At 38.3% G+C, this 14,103-nt stretch overlaps 1 protein-coding gene across 8 annotated transcripts in view; it reads right to left on the bottom strand.

Annotated features, from left to right (window-relative positions):
* The window catches only part of CKAP5 (cytoskeleton associated protein 5), a 76,052-nt gene that overhangs the window by 45,130 nt on the left and 16,819 nt on the right, over nucleotides 1-14,103 (bottom strand). For all 8 annotated transcript variants that reach the window (XM_039378296.1, XM_039378295.1, XM_027719480.2 and 5 more), the window contains exons 7-21: nucleotides 13,874-13,977; nucleotides 13,389-13,502; nucleotides 13,048-13,152; nucleotides 10,394-10,483; nucleotides 10,132-10,296; nucleotides 9,240-9,368; nucleotides 8,222-8,404; nucleotides 7,169-7,282; nucleotides 5,830-5,940; nucleotides 4,513-4,605; nucleotides 3,809-3,994; nucleotides 2,080-2,174; nucleotides 701-758; nucleotides 492-617; nucleotides 26-162 (exon numbers count right to left, since the gene is read on the bottom strand). In XM_039378296.1, coding sequence (XP_039234230.1) covers nucleotides 26-162; nucleotides 492-617; nucleotides 701-758; nucleotides 2,080-2,174; nucleotides 3,809-3,994; nucleotides 4,513-4,605; nucleotides 5,830-5,940; nucleotides 7,169-7,282; nucleotides 8,222-8,404; nucleotides 9,240-9,368; nucleotides 10,132-10,296; nucleotides 10,394-10,483; nucleotides 13,048-13,152; nucleotides 13,389-13,502; nucleotides 13,874-13,977 — 1,810 coding nt within the window. The remainder of the gene's footprint in view (nucleotides 1-25; nucleotides 163-491; nucleotides 618-700; nucleotides 759-2,079; nucleotides 2,175-3,808; nucleotides 3,995-4,512; nucleotides 4,606-5,829; nucleotides 5,941-7,168; nucleotides 7,283-8,221; nucleotides 8,405-9,239; nucleotides 9,369-10,131; nucleotides 10,297-10,393; nucleotides 10,484-13,047; nucleotides 13,153-13,388; nucleotides 13,503-13,873; nucleotides 13,978-14,103) is intronic.

The following is a 14,103-nucleotide window of genomic DNA, read 5'->3' as shown; positions in this document are numbered from 1 at the left end:
TTCAGGCTGCAGAATCCAAACCTACCCAATATCTGTTCTTGGCAAGAGATCCACAACATCATTCCCAACTTCCTCTTGTTCTTCTTCCTCACCATCATCCCCACCTCCTGCACTGTGCCTGGAAATGCCACGAGTTGGAGTTGGTGCTGTCTGGCCTTGCATCTGCAAGCAAAGCAAAAAACAGAAACAGCTATTTTACAATTTTTCATTTCACCTTAAAAATAAAACCCCTTGCATGATACAAATGCACTGGCTCAGGAAGAGAGACTTCTAAAACATTATACTATTCAAAGAAAACTAGGAACTTTTGAAGTTTGTAATGAAAAATATGACTATTGACATAATGACATGAAGCTTTCATGTACTGCCTTAAAAAATCTGGTTCACTTACAAAAACATGGGTTACACTATAATATTACCACGGATTTCAGCTACTGAAGTCTTAAAGTAGTTTTAATGATACTTGCTAGTAAGAGAGCTACACTTCATACCTTTTCAAATTCTGCATCTATCTGGGAGAGAAGGGCTGGCTTCTCATCCTCAAAAAACATTCGCAGAGGAGGTCCCACATAAAGATACATTACTCCCAGCAACGTAATGGCAGAAGTCCTCACAGCCTGCCAGAAGAAGGACAAAAACACTCAAGTCTTCAGTTTAAGGACTGATAATAATTCAGAATTAATATTCTAAATTTACTCACTGGGTTAGTTGCTGCAAGAGCTGTCTTCACGTTACTGATGAAAGCTTTGACATTCAGTCTGTGGGAGAAAGATTTCTGCTGTAAACAAAATGCAACACAGGAAACACCAACAACAAATAAAATCATCACAACATGTTAAAGAAAAAAAAATACCTGGAGACAGATTTATACTACTTGCTTATGTGAAGAAGATATTTGAACCTATAAAATATCATCACAGGTATAGTGTAGATAGTAGCTATTTAAATAACTACTGGAAGAGAGCAGTTTGGAGAATAGCCTATGTATGAAAATCAATACAGTAAACATATGATAATCTATATCAAAGCCAACTATTATTACAGCTAGAAAGTTCCTTAAATTACATCACCTGCTACATAACTGCTAGGACTGAAATATTGATGAAAGAATTTAGAATAATTTTAAGCACCTGAAACATGGCTACATAATAAAGGGGAGGGAGGGTTTACTGTTATTGTGGAGGGTTTTTTTGTTTTGTTAGTCAGGCTCAGGATCTTCCAGAAAAAGGCATGAATATGAAAAATAAATTTGCAGGAGAAATAAAGGAAGGTTTAGATTTCTGAACCTTCTATACCATCTGTGTAGCCTCAAACAGTGTTATTCTAGTAGCATATCTACACACAGGTTACCCTGCTGTAAATACATACTTTTTGGGGAATTTGCCAAAGAAAAGAGTTTACTTTCCAGACTTATCCATTTAATAGCTGCAAAATACCTTAAGACAGGCATTGTAACTGCCCAATTAGTCAAATTGATACTTGAAGTCTTCACTGCTTAGAAATTTTCTTCTCAACAGTACACTGTATTAGGTATGCTTGATCACATTCAGTTAAGAAATCAATAAAAATTTAAGAATACTATCCCTGGTTCTGATGGAGAACCCATTTCTTACCCTCACAGAGGCAGACATAACTGCTATTGTGTTGGCTAAATCTTCATCCTGTTATCAGCATCAAAATGTCTCCCTGGAGAGTAATAAGCACTCTTCTGTAGCTGTCAGATTTGGTTTTTTTTTTTTTTTTAAACTATAAAACATAGTGAACCACCTGGGTGGAGGTGTGTATCCAAGTAGTATAACAGAAATGCAATGCTACAGCTCCTTGCCCAGCCCACACCTATAGTACCTTAAAAGTTTAAGAAAAATGCTCCTCAGAGAAGGTCAAGTGATCTTGTAACATAATCACATCCCATTCCACTAATAATGTCAGATACTTTCATTTACACAATTAGAGCTAGAAAAGCACCTGATGGCTGGCATCAGAGTTTAAGAAACAAGAGTTCAGATGAAGAGAATCTTAGTCCTAGATTACAAATATTTTCATTAGAGTGTCTCTTACCAATTTACTTAAAAGACTTACCCAGAAAAGCCAAACTCTTTAATCGCATTTGAAAGCCAGTTCAAAGTTTCTGACTGGTTTTTAGGATTCTTCTGAGAGAAAGCCGTAGCCACAACCTGGAACAGAAGAGAGTTAGGTATAATTTTCACTGACAAACCAGATGACAAAGCATTGTAATAACAAAGACACCTGCAAAAAACACAGGGCACTGCAAGTGAACAGAAAAGGCTGGACTAACATCGGAGGAAAAAGCAATTGTATTGCTGTGGTAGAAAATAATTGGAACTGAAGTGAACCACAAGTTCCCGACGTACTTAAAGGCAGCCAGAGACACCTTTATTACAGACTGGCAGTATTAAAAGAGATACTAGTGAACTACTCCTTATTACTGATGTTGGAAGATCATTGAACACATCCTCCATGTGTGCTAAGGCATATGGAGGACAAGGAGGTGACTGAGACGGCCAGCACAGCTTCACCAAGAGCAAGTCCTGCCTGACCAACCACCATAGAAGGCCTTCTGTGATGGAGTGACTACATTAGTGGAGTTACAGATGCCATCTATCTCAACTTCTGTAAGGTCTTTGACATGATCCCCCACAACACGCTTCTAAATTGCAGAGAGATGGATTTGATGAGCGGACTGTTGTGGATAAGGTATTGGTTGAACAGCTGCATCCACAGGGTAGTGGCCAATGGCTCAGGGTCCTGATGGAATCAGTGAGGAGTGGTGTCCCTCAGGGGTCTGTACCGGGACCAATGCTACTTAACGGCTTCATCAACAACACAAAGGGATTGAGTGCACCCTCAGCAAGTTTGAGATGAACCATGTTGTGTGGTGCAATAAACATGCCTTAAAGATGGGATGCCACCAGAGGGACCTGGACAAGCTCAAGAAGTGGGTCCATAGGAACCTCATGAGGTTCAACAAAGCCAAGTGCAAGATGCTGCACCTGGGTCAGGGCAACCCGTGGTATCAGTAGCAGCTGAGAGGGAGAGAAAGAGTAAGAATGCAACCCTGACAAAGAAGACCTGGAGGTGTTGGTGGACAAGAGGCTAGACGTGAACTGGTAATGTGCACGTTCATCCCAGAAAGCCAGTCATGTCTTGGGCTGCCTCAAAAGCAGCGTGGCCAGCAGGTCAAGGGAAGTTATTCTTCCCTTCTAGTTGGTCTTCTGAGACCCCACCTGGAGCACTGCATCCAGCTCTGGGGTCCCCAGCACAGGAAGGACACAGACTTGATGAAGCAACTCCAGAGAAAAGCCACCAAGATGATCAGAAGGATGGAGCACCTCTCCTATGAGGAAACACTGACAGAATTGGAATAGTTCAACCTGAAGAAGAAAAGGCTCCAGGGTGATCTTATTTGCAGTCTTTCAGTACTTGAAGGGGGCCTACAAGAAAATTCTTGACAAGAGCATGTATTGATAGGACAAAGGGGAACAGCTTTAAACTGAAAGGGAAATTGTGAATGCCCCATTCCTGGAAATGTACAAGGCCAGGTTGGATGGGGCTTTGAGCAACCTGCTCTAGTGGAAGGTGTCACTGCCCATGGCAGGGGAGTGTGGACTTAAATGACCTTTAAGGTCCCTTCCAACTCAAACCATTCTATGATTCTATTTCTGCTTTTGGAGTAACATACCTTCTTCTACCTCACAAGCTCTCTCACAAACAAATAACTTTCAAGCAACAGAGAAAAATCAAAGATTTAGAATTTACTCCTCAGATGGAAAGGACACTGCTTACTCACCTGCTCAGCAGTCCATGGCAACTGACATGCCTCTGCTATTGCTGTCATGGCTTCTTTTGCATTACTCCCACATTTCACATCGCCGACCTTGTCTACAAGACCATCCAGCACAACCTGTGCTGAAGTTTTGGAGAAGTTTCCTTTTTGTGCAATCAATGCAACTATATGCAGCTTCATTTGCATCACCTGGAATGTCCACAACAGCAAGAAAGTTACTCATGTCTTTGTGTATTTCAGAGTGATTTTTTTATTCTATCTACCTATAGATACATATAAAGATTAGATGTATTTGGGGATAAATGCAAATGTATACAGACATTTTATACACACGCATATTTGTTTTTGTGCGATTATGCACAAAAATTTGTGTGCACATGCAAATGCATATTGTTATATTTATATATACACAATAACACTTGGCAGCCGTTATCTACTTTTAGAACTTATATATACACACACATGTAAATTCACACACATGTATGTACATACATCCAGAGAATGTTTGAAGATATCCAAGTCTCAACTGTCAGCAGAAATAAAATTTAATTTCAGAGTTTATGTCTCACTGACTACAGATAGAACTGTGGCCATGGTGCTATGACTATCACCAACGACATATGCACTTACAGCCTTTTAGTTGGAAAAATAGCTCACGTTAAGTAACAAAAAAATCAGCTGTTAGTTACTGAAGGATAATGTATTACCTGAAAATTCGTTTCCTTCCAACCAGGTTTCTTGGCCAGCATTCTTACTAGAGCTTGGCAAGGCATTTCACTTCTCTCCATAAGCTCAACAGCCTAACAGATAAACATGAAATTAGCCAGTGGGTCAAAAATTATACAAAACTCAAACAGAAGTTCTCGACTGTCCTCTAAATATTTTCTTAATACTGAATTAAGTTGCAGAAATTCTCAGCGTAAGAATTTACCTCAAGAGCCTTACTACAAGACCCACTTTTACAAGGAGCCCATTTACAGGGACTGAGCCAACATTTAAACTATAGCATTTGCATCACTACACTTTATATGTTCTTTAACAAATGTCCTTTATGACCACTATTGGCCATTCCGGCCCTAAGAATTTAACACTTAAATAAAAACAAACAAAAACCCCCAAACAACCCACCCATCCCTCAAAAAGCTATTTTTGGTTTTTAAGATTAAATATATTGTGCACCTTTCACATTGGAATGCTGACCACACAGCAGAGATTCAGTCTGAATGTAATCTAAATTACTGTTTTCTACTTGTTGTTAGGCTTATTCATTCAACTGAAACTGCTATATCTTTACATTTGAATAAAACTGGCTTCTGCAGCAGCATTTCACTGCAGCCAGTCACCATTTCCTAACTGAAGCTAGCCACTTCTTCTACTAAAATATTAACATTCAGTCACAACTGTAATGGTGTAATGCTATGAACTACTTGTACATCTACAGTCGAAGCCTTTTTGAATTTGAACTCTCAAAGGTCTTCTGATGGATACCATTTGAGTGAGATGTGATGCTGTTTTTGTTTGTGACTACATGAAGCACTCTCCACCACTGTGATGATTGTTAGTATTGTGTAAGGCTCCAAACATGAACTATTTACCAGTTGAAATTTTTAATTATAATCAATTGCTGCCTAACACACAAAAAGCAGGAACTTATTTGCAACAGATTTAGCCTATTCATTGCAAAACCTTTTGTTTAAACCTAGCTATCTTTGAGATCAAGCTTTAGAATTATTTGGAGTTTTAAAAAGACCTCTAAGAATCCTCAATCAAAATACAAGTATTTTTGACTAAAGCATAACTATCTACATCAACCTAAAATACTCACTCCACTGTTGTTATGGAACTTAAACCATAATAAGGCACTTGGCTTTTGCAAGTATTGCTTAATCCATCTGAAGTGCTGACATCCCACTACTACTAGCATGTCTTTCAGGAGAGTTACCAGGCCTAAAGAGCTGAAGAAATTATTACTCGCTTTTGCTTCTCCTACTTGTCTCTCTTCTTACCAACTGTTACATACTTACCTTCTGAAACTCCTCCATGCAGGCAAGCCTCTCTTTCCAGTTACCACTGTCCAACTGCTGGATACAAGAAGCTGGAAGGACAGCAGCAGCTTTCTCTTCACATACTTCCATCTGCAGACAGATGAGAAGAAGGTTAACACCCCACTGTATCCTTTCAGGAGGGCAGCAGCCTTAAGGACAGGTGATATACTGGAATGACCCTTCTACTGTAGTGCATTTACAAAATATGAAAATGCTTCTGTTGTAGGTTGAAAGATTTTGTATGGCTTACAGTTTAGGGGCCTTAGGGGTTTAGGAAGCTGCTAAATCGTACCGCAAGAGAAAGGTAATCTCTGAAAAGGATGATAAATTGTGCACACAGTCAAAAATAACCTGGAGTACCCACTATCTAGTTATAGAATCAAGCAGAGGTAACCTAAAATCTGCAAGATAATTTTGTATCAAGTCTGAATAAACACTGACAGCAACGAATCTGTAGCTGATGAGGGTAGATAAGAAAAAGACACCATCTGCCTCCATTTTAGGAAAATGGAAAATTAAAGTTTTTATTACTAAATAACTTCCCTTGTTTCACTGGTGTCTGTATCACCTTCAGGAACTGTATACTTTTTGTCCACTGCATAACTAGCAATATAACCTGGACACATAATGGAAATTATTTATTCTTAACAACACTCTAAGCACATAACTCACAGTGCAAAAAACTTGCAGATACATCTAGCAGAGCTTTAATAGCTTTTTCTGTTACTGTTTGACCTACAGATACCTTAGCTTACCTTGTTCCCTACCAAGAAGGTAGGTAAATGCTCAACTAACATGGAGAATTCAGTCATTTTCTTGAAATGTAATATGAACAGCCCAGAACAGACTTGCATTAGTTCATTTAATTATTACTGTACTTCACTTCAGATTTTAATGTAAATTCCAGAAGAATGTATTCTCAGGCTTTTAATACCAAACACCTTCAGCAAATCAGGAGTCCTAAATTACATATGAAGTAGTCACATCATTACTTTTTTCATTTTTTCCTAGTTCAGGGACAATGATATACCCTGTTATATTAGCATGATTTACTGCTTACTGTTTTAAATGGCCTGGTACCAACAACAGCCTGAAGAACAACTGTATTTACCAAAGATCCATTTCACCAGTTATGAATTTATCCATATTGCTTTCCCTTCTCCTAACAAAAAATTCCCAAAGCGAAACAAAAAACCCACCACCAACAAACTCTCCCCCTCTCCAACTTCAGTGAAAAGTTTTATAGTAGCTGCAGAACTGATTACCAAAACTGTAATCACAGAGGACTTCATATTTCAGAGGACAGCAGAATACTCACAGATAGCTCTGACTCAAATATTTCTTTGGTCTCAGGACCCTTCTTGCCTTTAGCCCCAGCGCCTCCTGCACCTGCAGCTGTAGCTGGCTTGCCTTTCTTGGGTGGGACCCCAGACTAGAAAGATAATGGATAAATTAGCCAAGATCAAACATGTCTCTAGTTTGACTATCAAAAAGAACTGCTGTTTTTCCACACTTCTATATTTTAATGTCAAGAAAATACGTACCTCTTTGGAAGCATAACAGCCACAGTCAAAACAGTTTTCTGCTAAAGCTTATTTAATTTAATGTTGCTTTCAGACTACAGGTTTTAGCAAACACATACAGTAAAAACAGGGACGCACAAAACAATGAAGGATGAAATGGGAAAGGATGTATGCATTCGTGAGGTTCAGAAAATAATTAATTTATCTATAATATCTAATCAGTATCCATAGGAGAATATAAACTTGTAACTGGTTCTCTTTCCCAGGCTACCAGAGTATCAACAGACTTCAAAAAACGTGATTTATTCCACTAGTCACTTCCAGGGTACCCACATGGAGAACTAAGTAGCATATTACAAAGACCACCTATGATGCTACTTAAGTCAATTTTTAAAATCCAAAGAATAATTTTAAAGAAATATAGGCTAATGGTTCAAATTATTTAAAAATAAACAAAGGAACAAACTAAAAATGTTGCTGAAGAGAATACTCAATACTTAATTAGTAACCTTGCTAGTTACAAGAAGAGATGTTGACTTCAGCCAAGTATTACTATATCACCAGAGAGCACATCAATGTTACAACATCTGAGGCTCCTCTGAATGCCTCCAGTGGTTTATCACTATTTCAAAATCAAAACCTGGTATTAAGACATAAGTGACAATACAGTTTGTATCATTAAAAACTGACATTTCATCAGGTACATTCTCAGAAAGTCCCAAATTATCTTTGCTGATAGGCTCACCTATTCCTGCAAAAGGACAGTGATACTTCAGCAGAAGGGGACGTTCAACAGTCCACCCTCGATCTACAGTAACTATTTGATGCAATCACAGATAATCTCCTACCTTCACAGCGGATGCTTTTTTCAGTGGTCCTGCTTTAGTTGCTGCATCTTTTGTTTCTTTATCTGCCCCAGGCCCTGGAAGAGCAGCAGTCTTTCCAGCAACAGGCTTGCCTTCTCTTTTCTCAGCAGCTCCTCCTGTCTTTTTACCATAAACCAGTTCTACCTTCTCAGCGCACTCTTTAATCTGCCAAGCAGCAGGAAAAGAAAAGGGGAGGGGTGAGAAGCTATTTAGCTAAGACAATTGGATGTACAGTGTCCCTTCACCAGCAGTGTTTCAAACTTGATTACTCTGGAAAAAATGTGAGAAGTTCAAGTTGTTTACTTCACAAAATTGTTATCCTGTATTCCTTACAATAGCAAAGTTAACCAGTCAATGGCATCAGCCATGACACCATATTGACAGAATAATTTTCCTAGTTCAAAATGAAGTGCATTTCTACACAGAGAGAGCATTGACATCCTACTGATATTTAGAGATACTCTGAAGACTAATTTTTAGCACCTTAAATTACAAAATCTTCATTCAGTCAACACACCTGTCAGCTTATGCAAAAGTTCCAGCAACAAAGTTGTTGGAAAGTAAATCTTTAATACCAAATCCTGTCTAGTAATATGATTGTGACCTAAAACCCTGTTTCAGGCAACAGACAAAGTGTTGAAAAACAAAGCCCCACATACAACCAACCAAAACCAAAACGAAATCTCACAACCCACTCATAGATAATACAGCCTTGAAAACAAACAGATACTTAACATAATTAACATAAGAATAAGGTGCAATGTTATTGTATTAGTATTAGTGCATTTTAAAGAAAAGTAAAAAGCTTGATAACCTAGAAGAAATAAGATTTTCAGATTCCCCTCAACATCAGTAGCATTTAAGTAAAAAATAAATTTTAAAAAAATCTTTGTTAGAAGTCACTAGGCTAAAGCATCCTCTTTCATCTTTTCTAGCCTAAGATGCATCTTAAATGGATAAATATGGAGCCTTTTTTTACAACATTTATAACAACACTCACCCGATCAAGCTTTAGTTTGTCTACATCTGCTAGAAAAGGATTCACAGCTTTTTCTCCAGCCACCTTCAAGGCAGTGCCTAATGCTTCAAATCCAGCATCTCTTACTTCAGGAGCAGAATCATTGATATGCTGCAGAGGAAGACAACTTGTGTCATGTGACTTGCAGTTCATATCTAAATATCTTCTACATAAATCCCCTCCCCTTTTTTAAAATCTACATCTACTACAGAGTAATCCTTAACGCTCCACTGCAGAAAGAAAAAGGTTTTCCTATGTACTGACCAAGTCTACAGTTTCTAAGATACAGTCATGTTCCCATCTTTGGGCCTTTCACACAAGAAGAGGTTAAACATTCATGCTTTGATACTGAAACACCATGAAAGTTCACAAGGAGTTAAAAGTTCTGCAGCCTTGTTCGAATCTCCATTTTTTAAGCCAGGGAAATCTCCCATAACAAGGAAAGGACTATTTTGCAATAAGAAAAAAGTATGTATAATTATCATTTACATTGGTAAATGCTCCAGTGTCAATGCTGTGTATGAATCAATGGTTCTTTCACTCACAGTAAGTGGTATGTAGCATTCCAATAAAAACTTGTTAGAAATGTCTGCAAGAAGCAAGTGTCTGGAAGTTTAATAGTTGCAAATCACTGTCTTCACCTATTACAAACTTAGTGAGTCTACAGCTTCAGAAAAGCTAAGAAAAAGGAAATTAAATTGTTCCCTTGACTGACAGCCACCTTCAAGTTCGACATCAGTCAAAACTGACTCTGAGGACTATGTAGCACTACTCCTTGCACTACCAGAAGGGTCCTTATCCCAGAACAATCCAACGCTTCAGAACAACAGTGCTCAAGTCAATAACAGAGAAGTATCAACTCTTCCTGCCTTACCTTAAGAAGTGCAGCACAGAAAGGTTTTAACAGGCTTTTCGGTAGAGTAGAAGGTGTGCAGTGTCGGAAGCTTCTTGCAATGAAAAGGGATGTTTGTTGCTTAATTGTTGGGTTTTTGTTGTCCATGACTGCCAAAATATCTTCACTTAGGTTCTGCAGTGTGGTCTACAATGTTGAATAAACAAGCCATTAGTTTCAGTAAAGACAACAGCAAATCAGAGACCAATTCTCAGACAACAGGAAAATTTCCACTCTTACTTACTGTAAGAAAGATTGCATCAATGGCCTCCTGAAGTGCCTGCACTACCTGAGGTTTCTTCTCTTTAAATTTCTCCAGGATTGTTGGAACAACCTATGGAGAAGGGAAACAAACAAAACCATCAATCCCCTCTTCACTAATATAACTGCAAAGCCTGAGAGTCTGCTCCCTGGTACTTTGCAGAGAAGCCAGTAATTCAAACATCACTGCTGTCTCCCTCCAGGGCTACACAACAGCAGAATGAACTAGTTTATTCTAGTGGGTCTCCAATACTAAATTTATTCTAGTCACTACTAACAGATAAAGATTTTGTTAAAAATTTCATAGTACAACTAAACAGAAGGTGGACATACAAGTCCATATAATTACAGATTAATGCTCCAGCTCTACTGGTCTGGAATACAGAGCAATAGAATGGAAATAAACAATTTCACAACACAGAAGTACTGTGCTCTTTTACTATAAGAATCCAAAAAGGCATAACCTGTCCTCTCTTTCCCAGCTTTCTGACAGCCCTAAGCATGGTTCATCGAGAAGTCCTCATCTGACCCATAGCTGACAAGACCATGATTCTAAAGCAAAGCGAATCCTCTGCAGAAATATTTTTCATACCTATCACCTTGTAAAAGCACACCTGACACTAAACTATGACATACTGGAATTTGACAGCAATTTCTACCTAATGTAGGTGCTCAGTCAGTCACTGTTGAAAAACAAACAAATAAAATATTCAAGGAGAAAAAAAAATAAAAATAACTATTCAGCAGACGTTCTCGTTTGCCAGTAATATGAGCAGGTCCATTAAAGTATGGTCTCCATAACAGTAAGAACTTCTGTCATGAGCCAGAAACACACATATCTTAACTGTGGAAGGCAGGCTATTTTCAAGATTTTCATAAATGTAACACAGTTCATAGCTTGGAAGCAGTTGGGTGCCTTACAGAAGTTATAAGCTCTTGCATAACACAAAATAGATTTGCTTTCTCCTCAGAAGCCAACTATGTGATCTCAGCCCTCTGTAACACAACAGTGACTAAGCTCAGGTGGTATACTTTCTTGGGCTGCAGCTTCCAAATTCCCTGTTCAGAGACTTCAGCACTCAAAAAACTTCAGTTAACACAGATAGCACTGTAAAGGCCCTTATACTTGCTATTGCAGATGCTAGACACCCCTAAACCCTACAGAGAATAAAGTCAAAAAAAGGAGATATTTAAAATCATTAAGCCTCTATTTTAGAAAATGCTTAGAAGCTGTGTCCCATGTGAGAGGAAGGGAAGAAAAGACAGTCCAGGGCTACAAATGCGGTCAGAGGTGAAGCTGAGGCACTCAATTACAGTGAGCAGTATGATTCTATTCATGATTTCATCTCTTGTTTGAGCACAGACTGCAGACTACTATTACAGCCCTATATTTAACTAATACAGTTCATAATAATCCCAAAATTGTAGCAACAATTCTGTTTTATAACACTTCAATGCCCACTCTCAGGAGAAGTCTACATCTTCCTCACAAGTAAATAAATCCAGCAAACAAAGTGAACTGCGAAATGAGTACTGAGATCATGCACTTCATAGCTGCCATTACAGTACTGACAAAGTCATCTTCTCAATGCCATTTGCTCGGCAACCACAGCGACACCCTTATTTTAGAAGCTTGGCTTTTTTCAATACTAACTGTGGCTATGAGGATTAACCATTAGAAATCAAGTGTAAACAGATGTAGAGAATGCTTCTTACAACTACAGACAGCTTTCAGAATCACAAAGAGTGTCTAAACTGTTGTTCAGAGTTCAGGAGACTTGGATGTTTCTGAAGCAGTGAAATTCAGTAACTTCCCAATTCAAATACAAACACTACCGGCAGCCAGGCACATCAGTTCTCTCTGTCTCTAAGCTCTTAACTCCATCACTCTTGCTTATCACATGAAAAATTTGATTGAGCAGCTTAAGAACACAGTAACAGAGGCTTGAGAAACAAGTGAGAACTGCAACTTATAAAAGCTCCCTTCGTTTGTAAGCTTTCCTGTATTCCCTGATATTAGCTGTCGGTAAGAGATGAGCAGCAAAGGAGAACAAAGAGAACTACATTAGATGACCAGAACATTTTGGTACCAAAAATCTCAGAAGTTTTGGCTACCTAAAGCAGACAAAAAAAATCCCAAACACCAAACAAAAAAACCCAACAAAAAACCAAAACCAAAAACCAACCAAAAACCAGACAACAAAGAAACAAAACACCCACCACCTACCTCCCCCAGCATTCAAAAAAATCTAACCAACATAAAACACAGACCACAGAGCTGCTAAGTAGAACTCTGATTCAGAAGCTATTTTTTCCACTGAGGCCTAAAAATGCATTTCTGTGGGTGTATCTCGAGGATGAAGTAAAGTAAATAAAGTTCATATCATGGCAGAATAATTCAGAATTTTCTTAGTACAGAAGATTTATATTGCAATAGAAAACTTCGTGTTGCTGGATATGAATAAAGAAGGTCCTTTCAAACTTAAGCTGCAAAGACCTTGGCAGGTATTTCAGTGCTTGCTCCTTTAAGGGGTAGGTAAGCATTCGTAATTGTATTAAGAATACCTTTGAAAGTACCAAAACAAAAAAGGTGTCCAGCATCAATAAAATCAGAAAAAAGTACATACTCTTACTTACATGCCCTGCATACTGTCCAAATTTCTTTCGGAGGCCGGTAGCTAGTCCAGCAAGGCATTTGGCAGCCAAAGCTACTAACATAACATTTGTATCCTTTCCAACAACCTGAACAGAAAAAAACCCAAACAAACAATGTTAAAGACTGAAACCCCAAGTTTTAGAGACATGGAAGAATTTCTCCACATAGCTGGTGGGCCACAGACTGGGTTATTTCCTCCACTATTCCGGTTAATAATTTTCTACTCAGGAGTACTGCCTCAACTGTAACTTTTAAACTATAATACAAATTAATTACAAAAAACATTATTATATATATGAGCACTCTGGGTTTTATTTATTACCTTTTTGAGAACTTTCACCAAGTCTGCATAGTCTCCTGATTCCAACTTTGGATTTTTCACTAATAGTTCAACAGCCTCTAGAGCTTCTTTCCTTTCTTGCCACTTTTTTGCTTCCTGTAGAGCACATAATTTACATTAACCTATAAATGTAAACAGTTCTAGAGAAGCATACTTGCCCCAAACCATAGATTAAAGATTTTAATTCCATCCTGAGAAAACCAAGATCTCCCTGCAGTTCAACATCAGCAATTGCAATGAAATACAAATTCCAGTTCTTTCCCAGGACATATCTCAGCTCCTTAAAATTACTTCTTTCTTGCTGCTAGACTCAATTGTGAGACTCATTTATGAGTGTATATTTCACTTACACTAGCTTGTTATTACCCATGCAGCACTAAAGCATACATTGCAGAATGTCTGTAAGTCTTAAGACTCATCAGCTCCACGTCATAGAATTAACAGGTAGTATTTAAGTTTATGCTTACTATTTTCTCATAGAAGTCTTTGGGAAGCTTGGAAAGAATTTCTACAGCTTCAAGCAACTCATATGCATCTACTTGTGGTACCGTCTCTTCCTCATCATCACCTCCTGCAACCAGGAGAGAAAAGTATAAGCAGAGCAACGCAAAATTTTGACTAGAGCACCACCTAAGGCTCATTGTTCAGAAAGTGCTGTCAGCAGTTGTGATTTTGCTATTTTAAAGGACAGATATTA

Source organism: Pipra filicauda, unplaced genomic scaffold, assembly GCF_003945595.2.
Source record: "Pipra filicauda isolate LSUMZ 115617 unplaced genomic scaffold, ASM394559v2 scaffold133_size2016399_pilon, whole genome shotgun sequence".
Lineage (NCBI taxonomy): Eukaryota > Metazoa > Chordata > Aves > Passeriformes > Pipridae > Pipra > Pipra filicauda.
The sequence above is the reverse complement of the archived record's forward strand: the minus strand, read 5'-3'. Positions and strand labels throughout refer to the sequence as shown.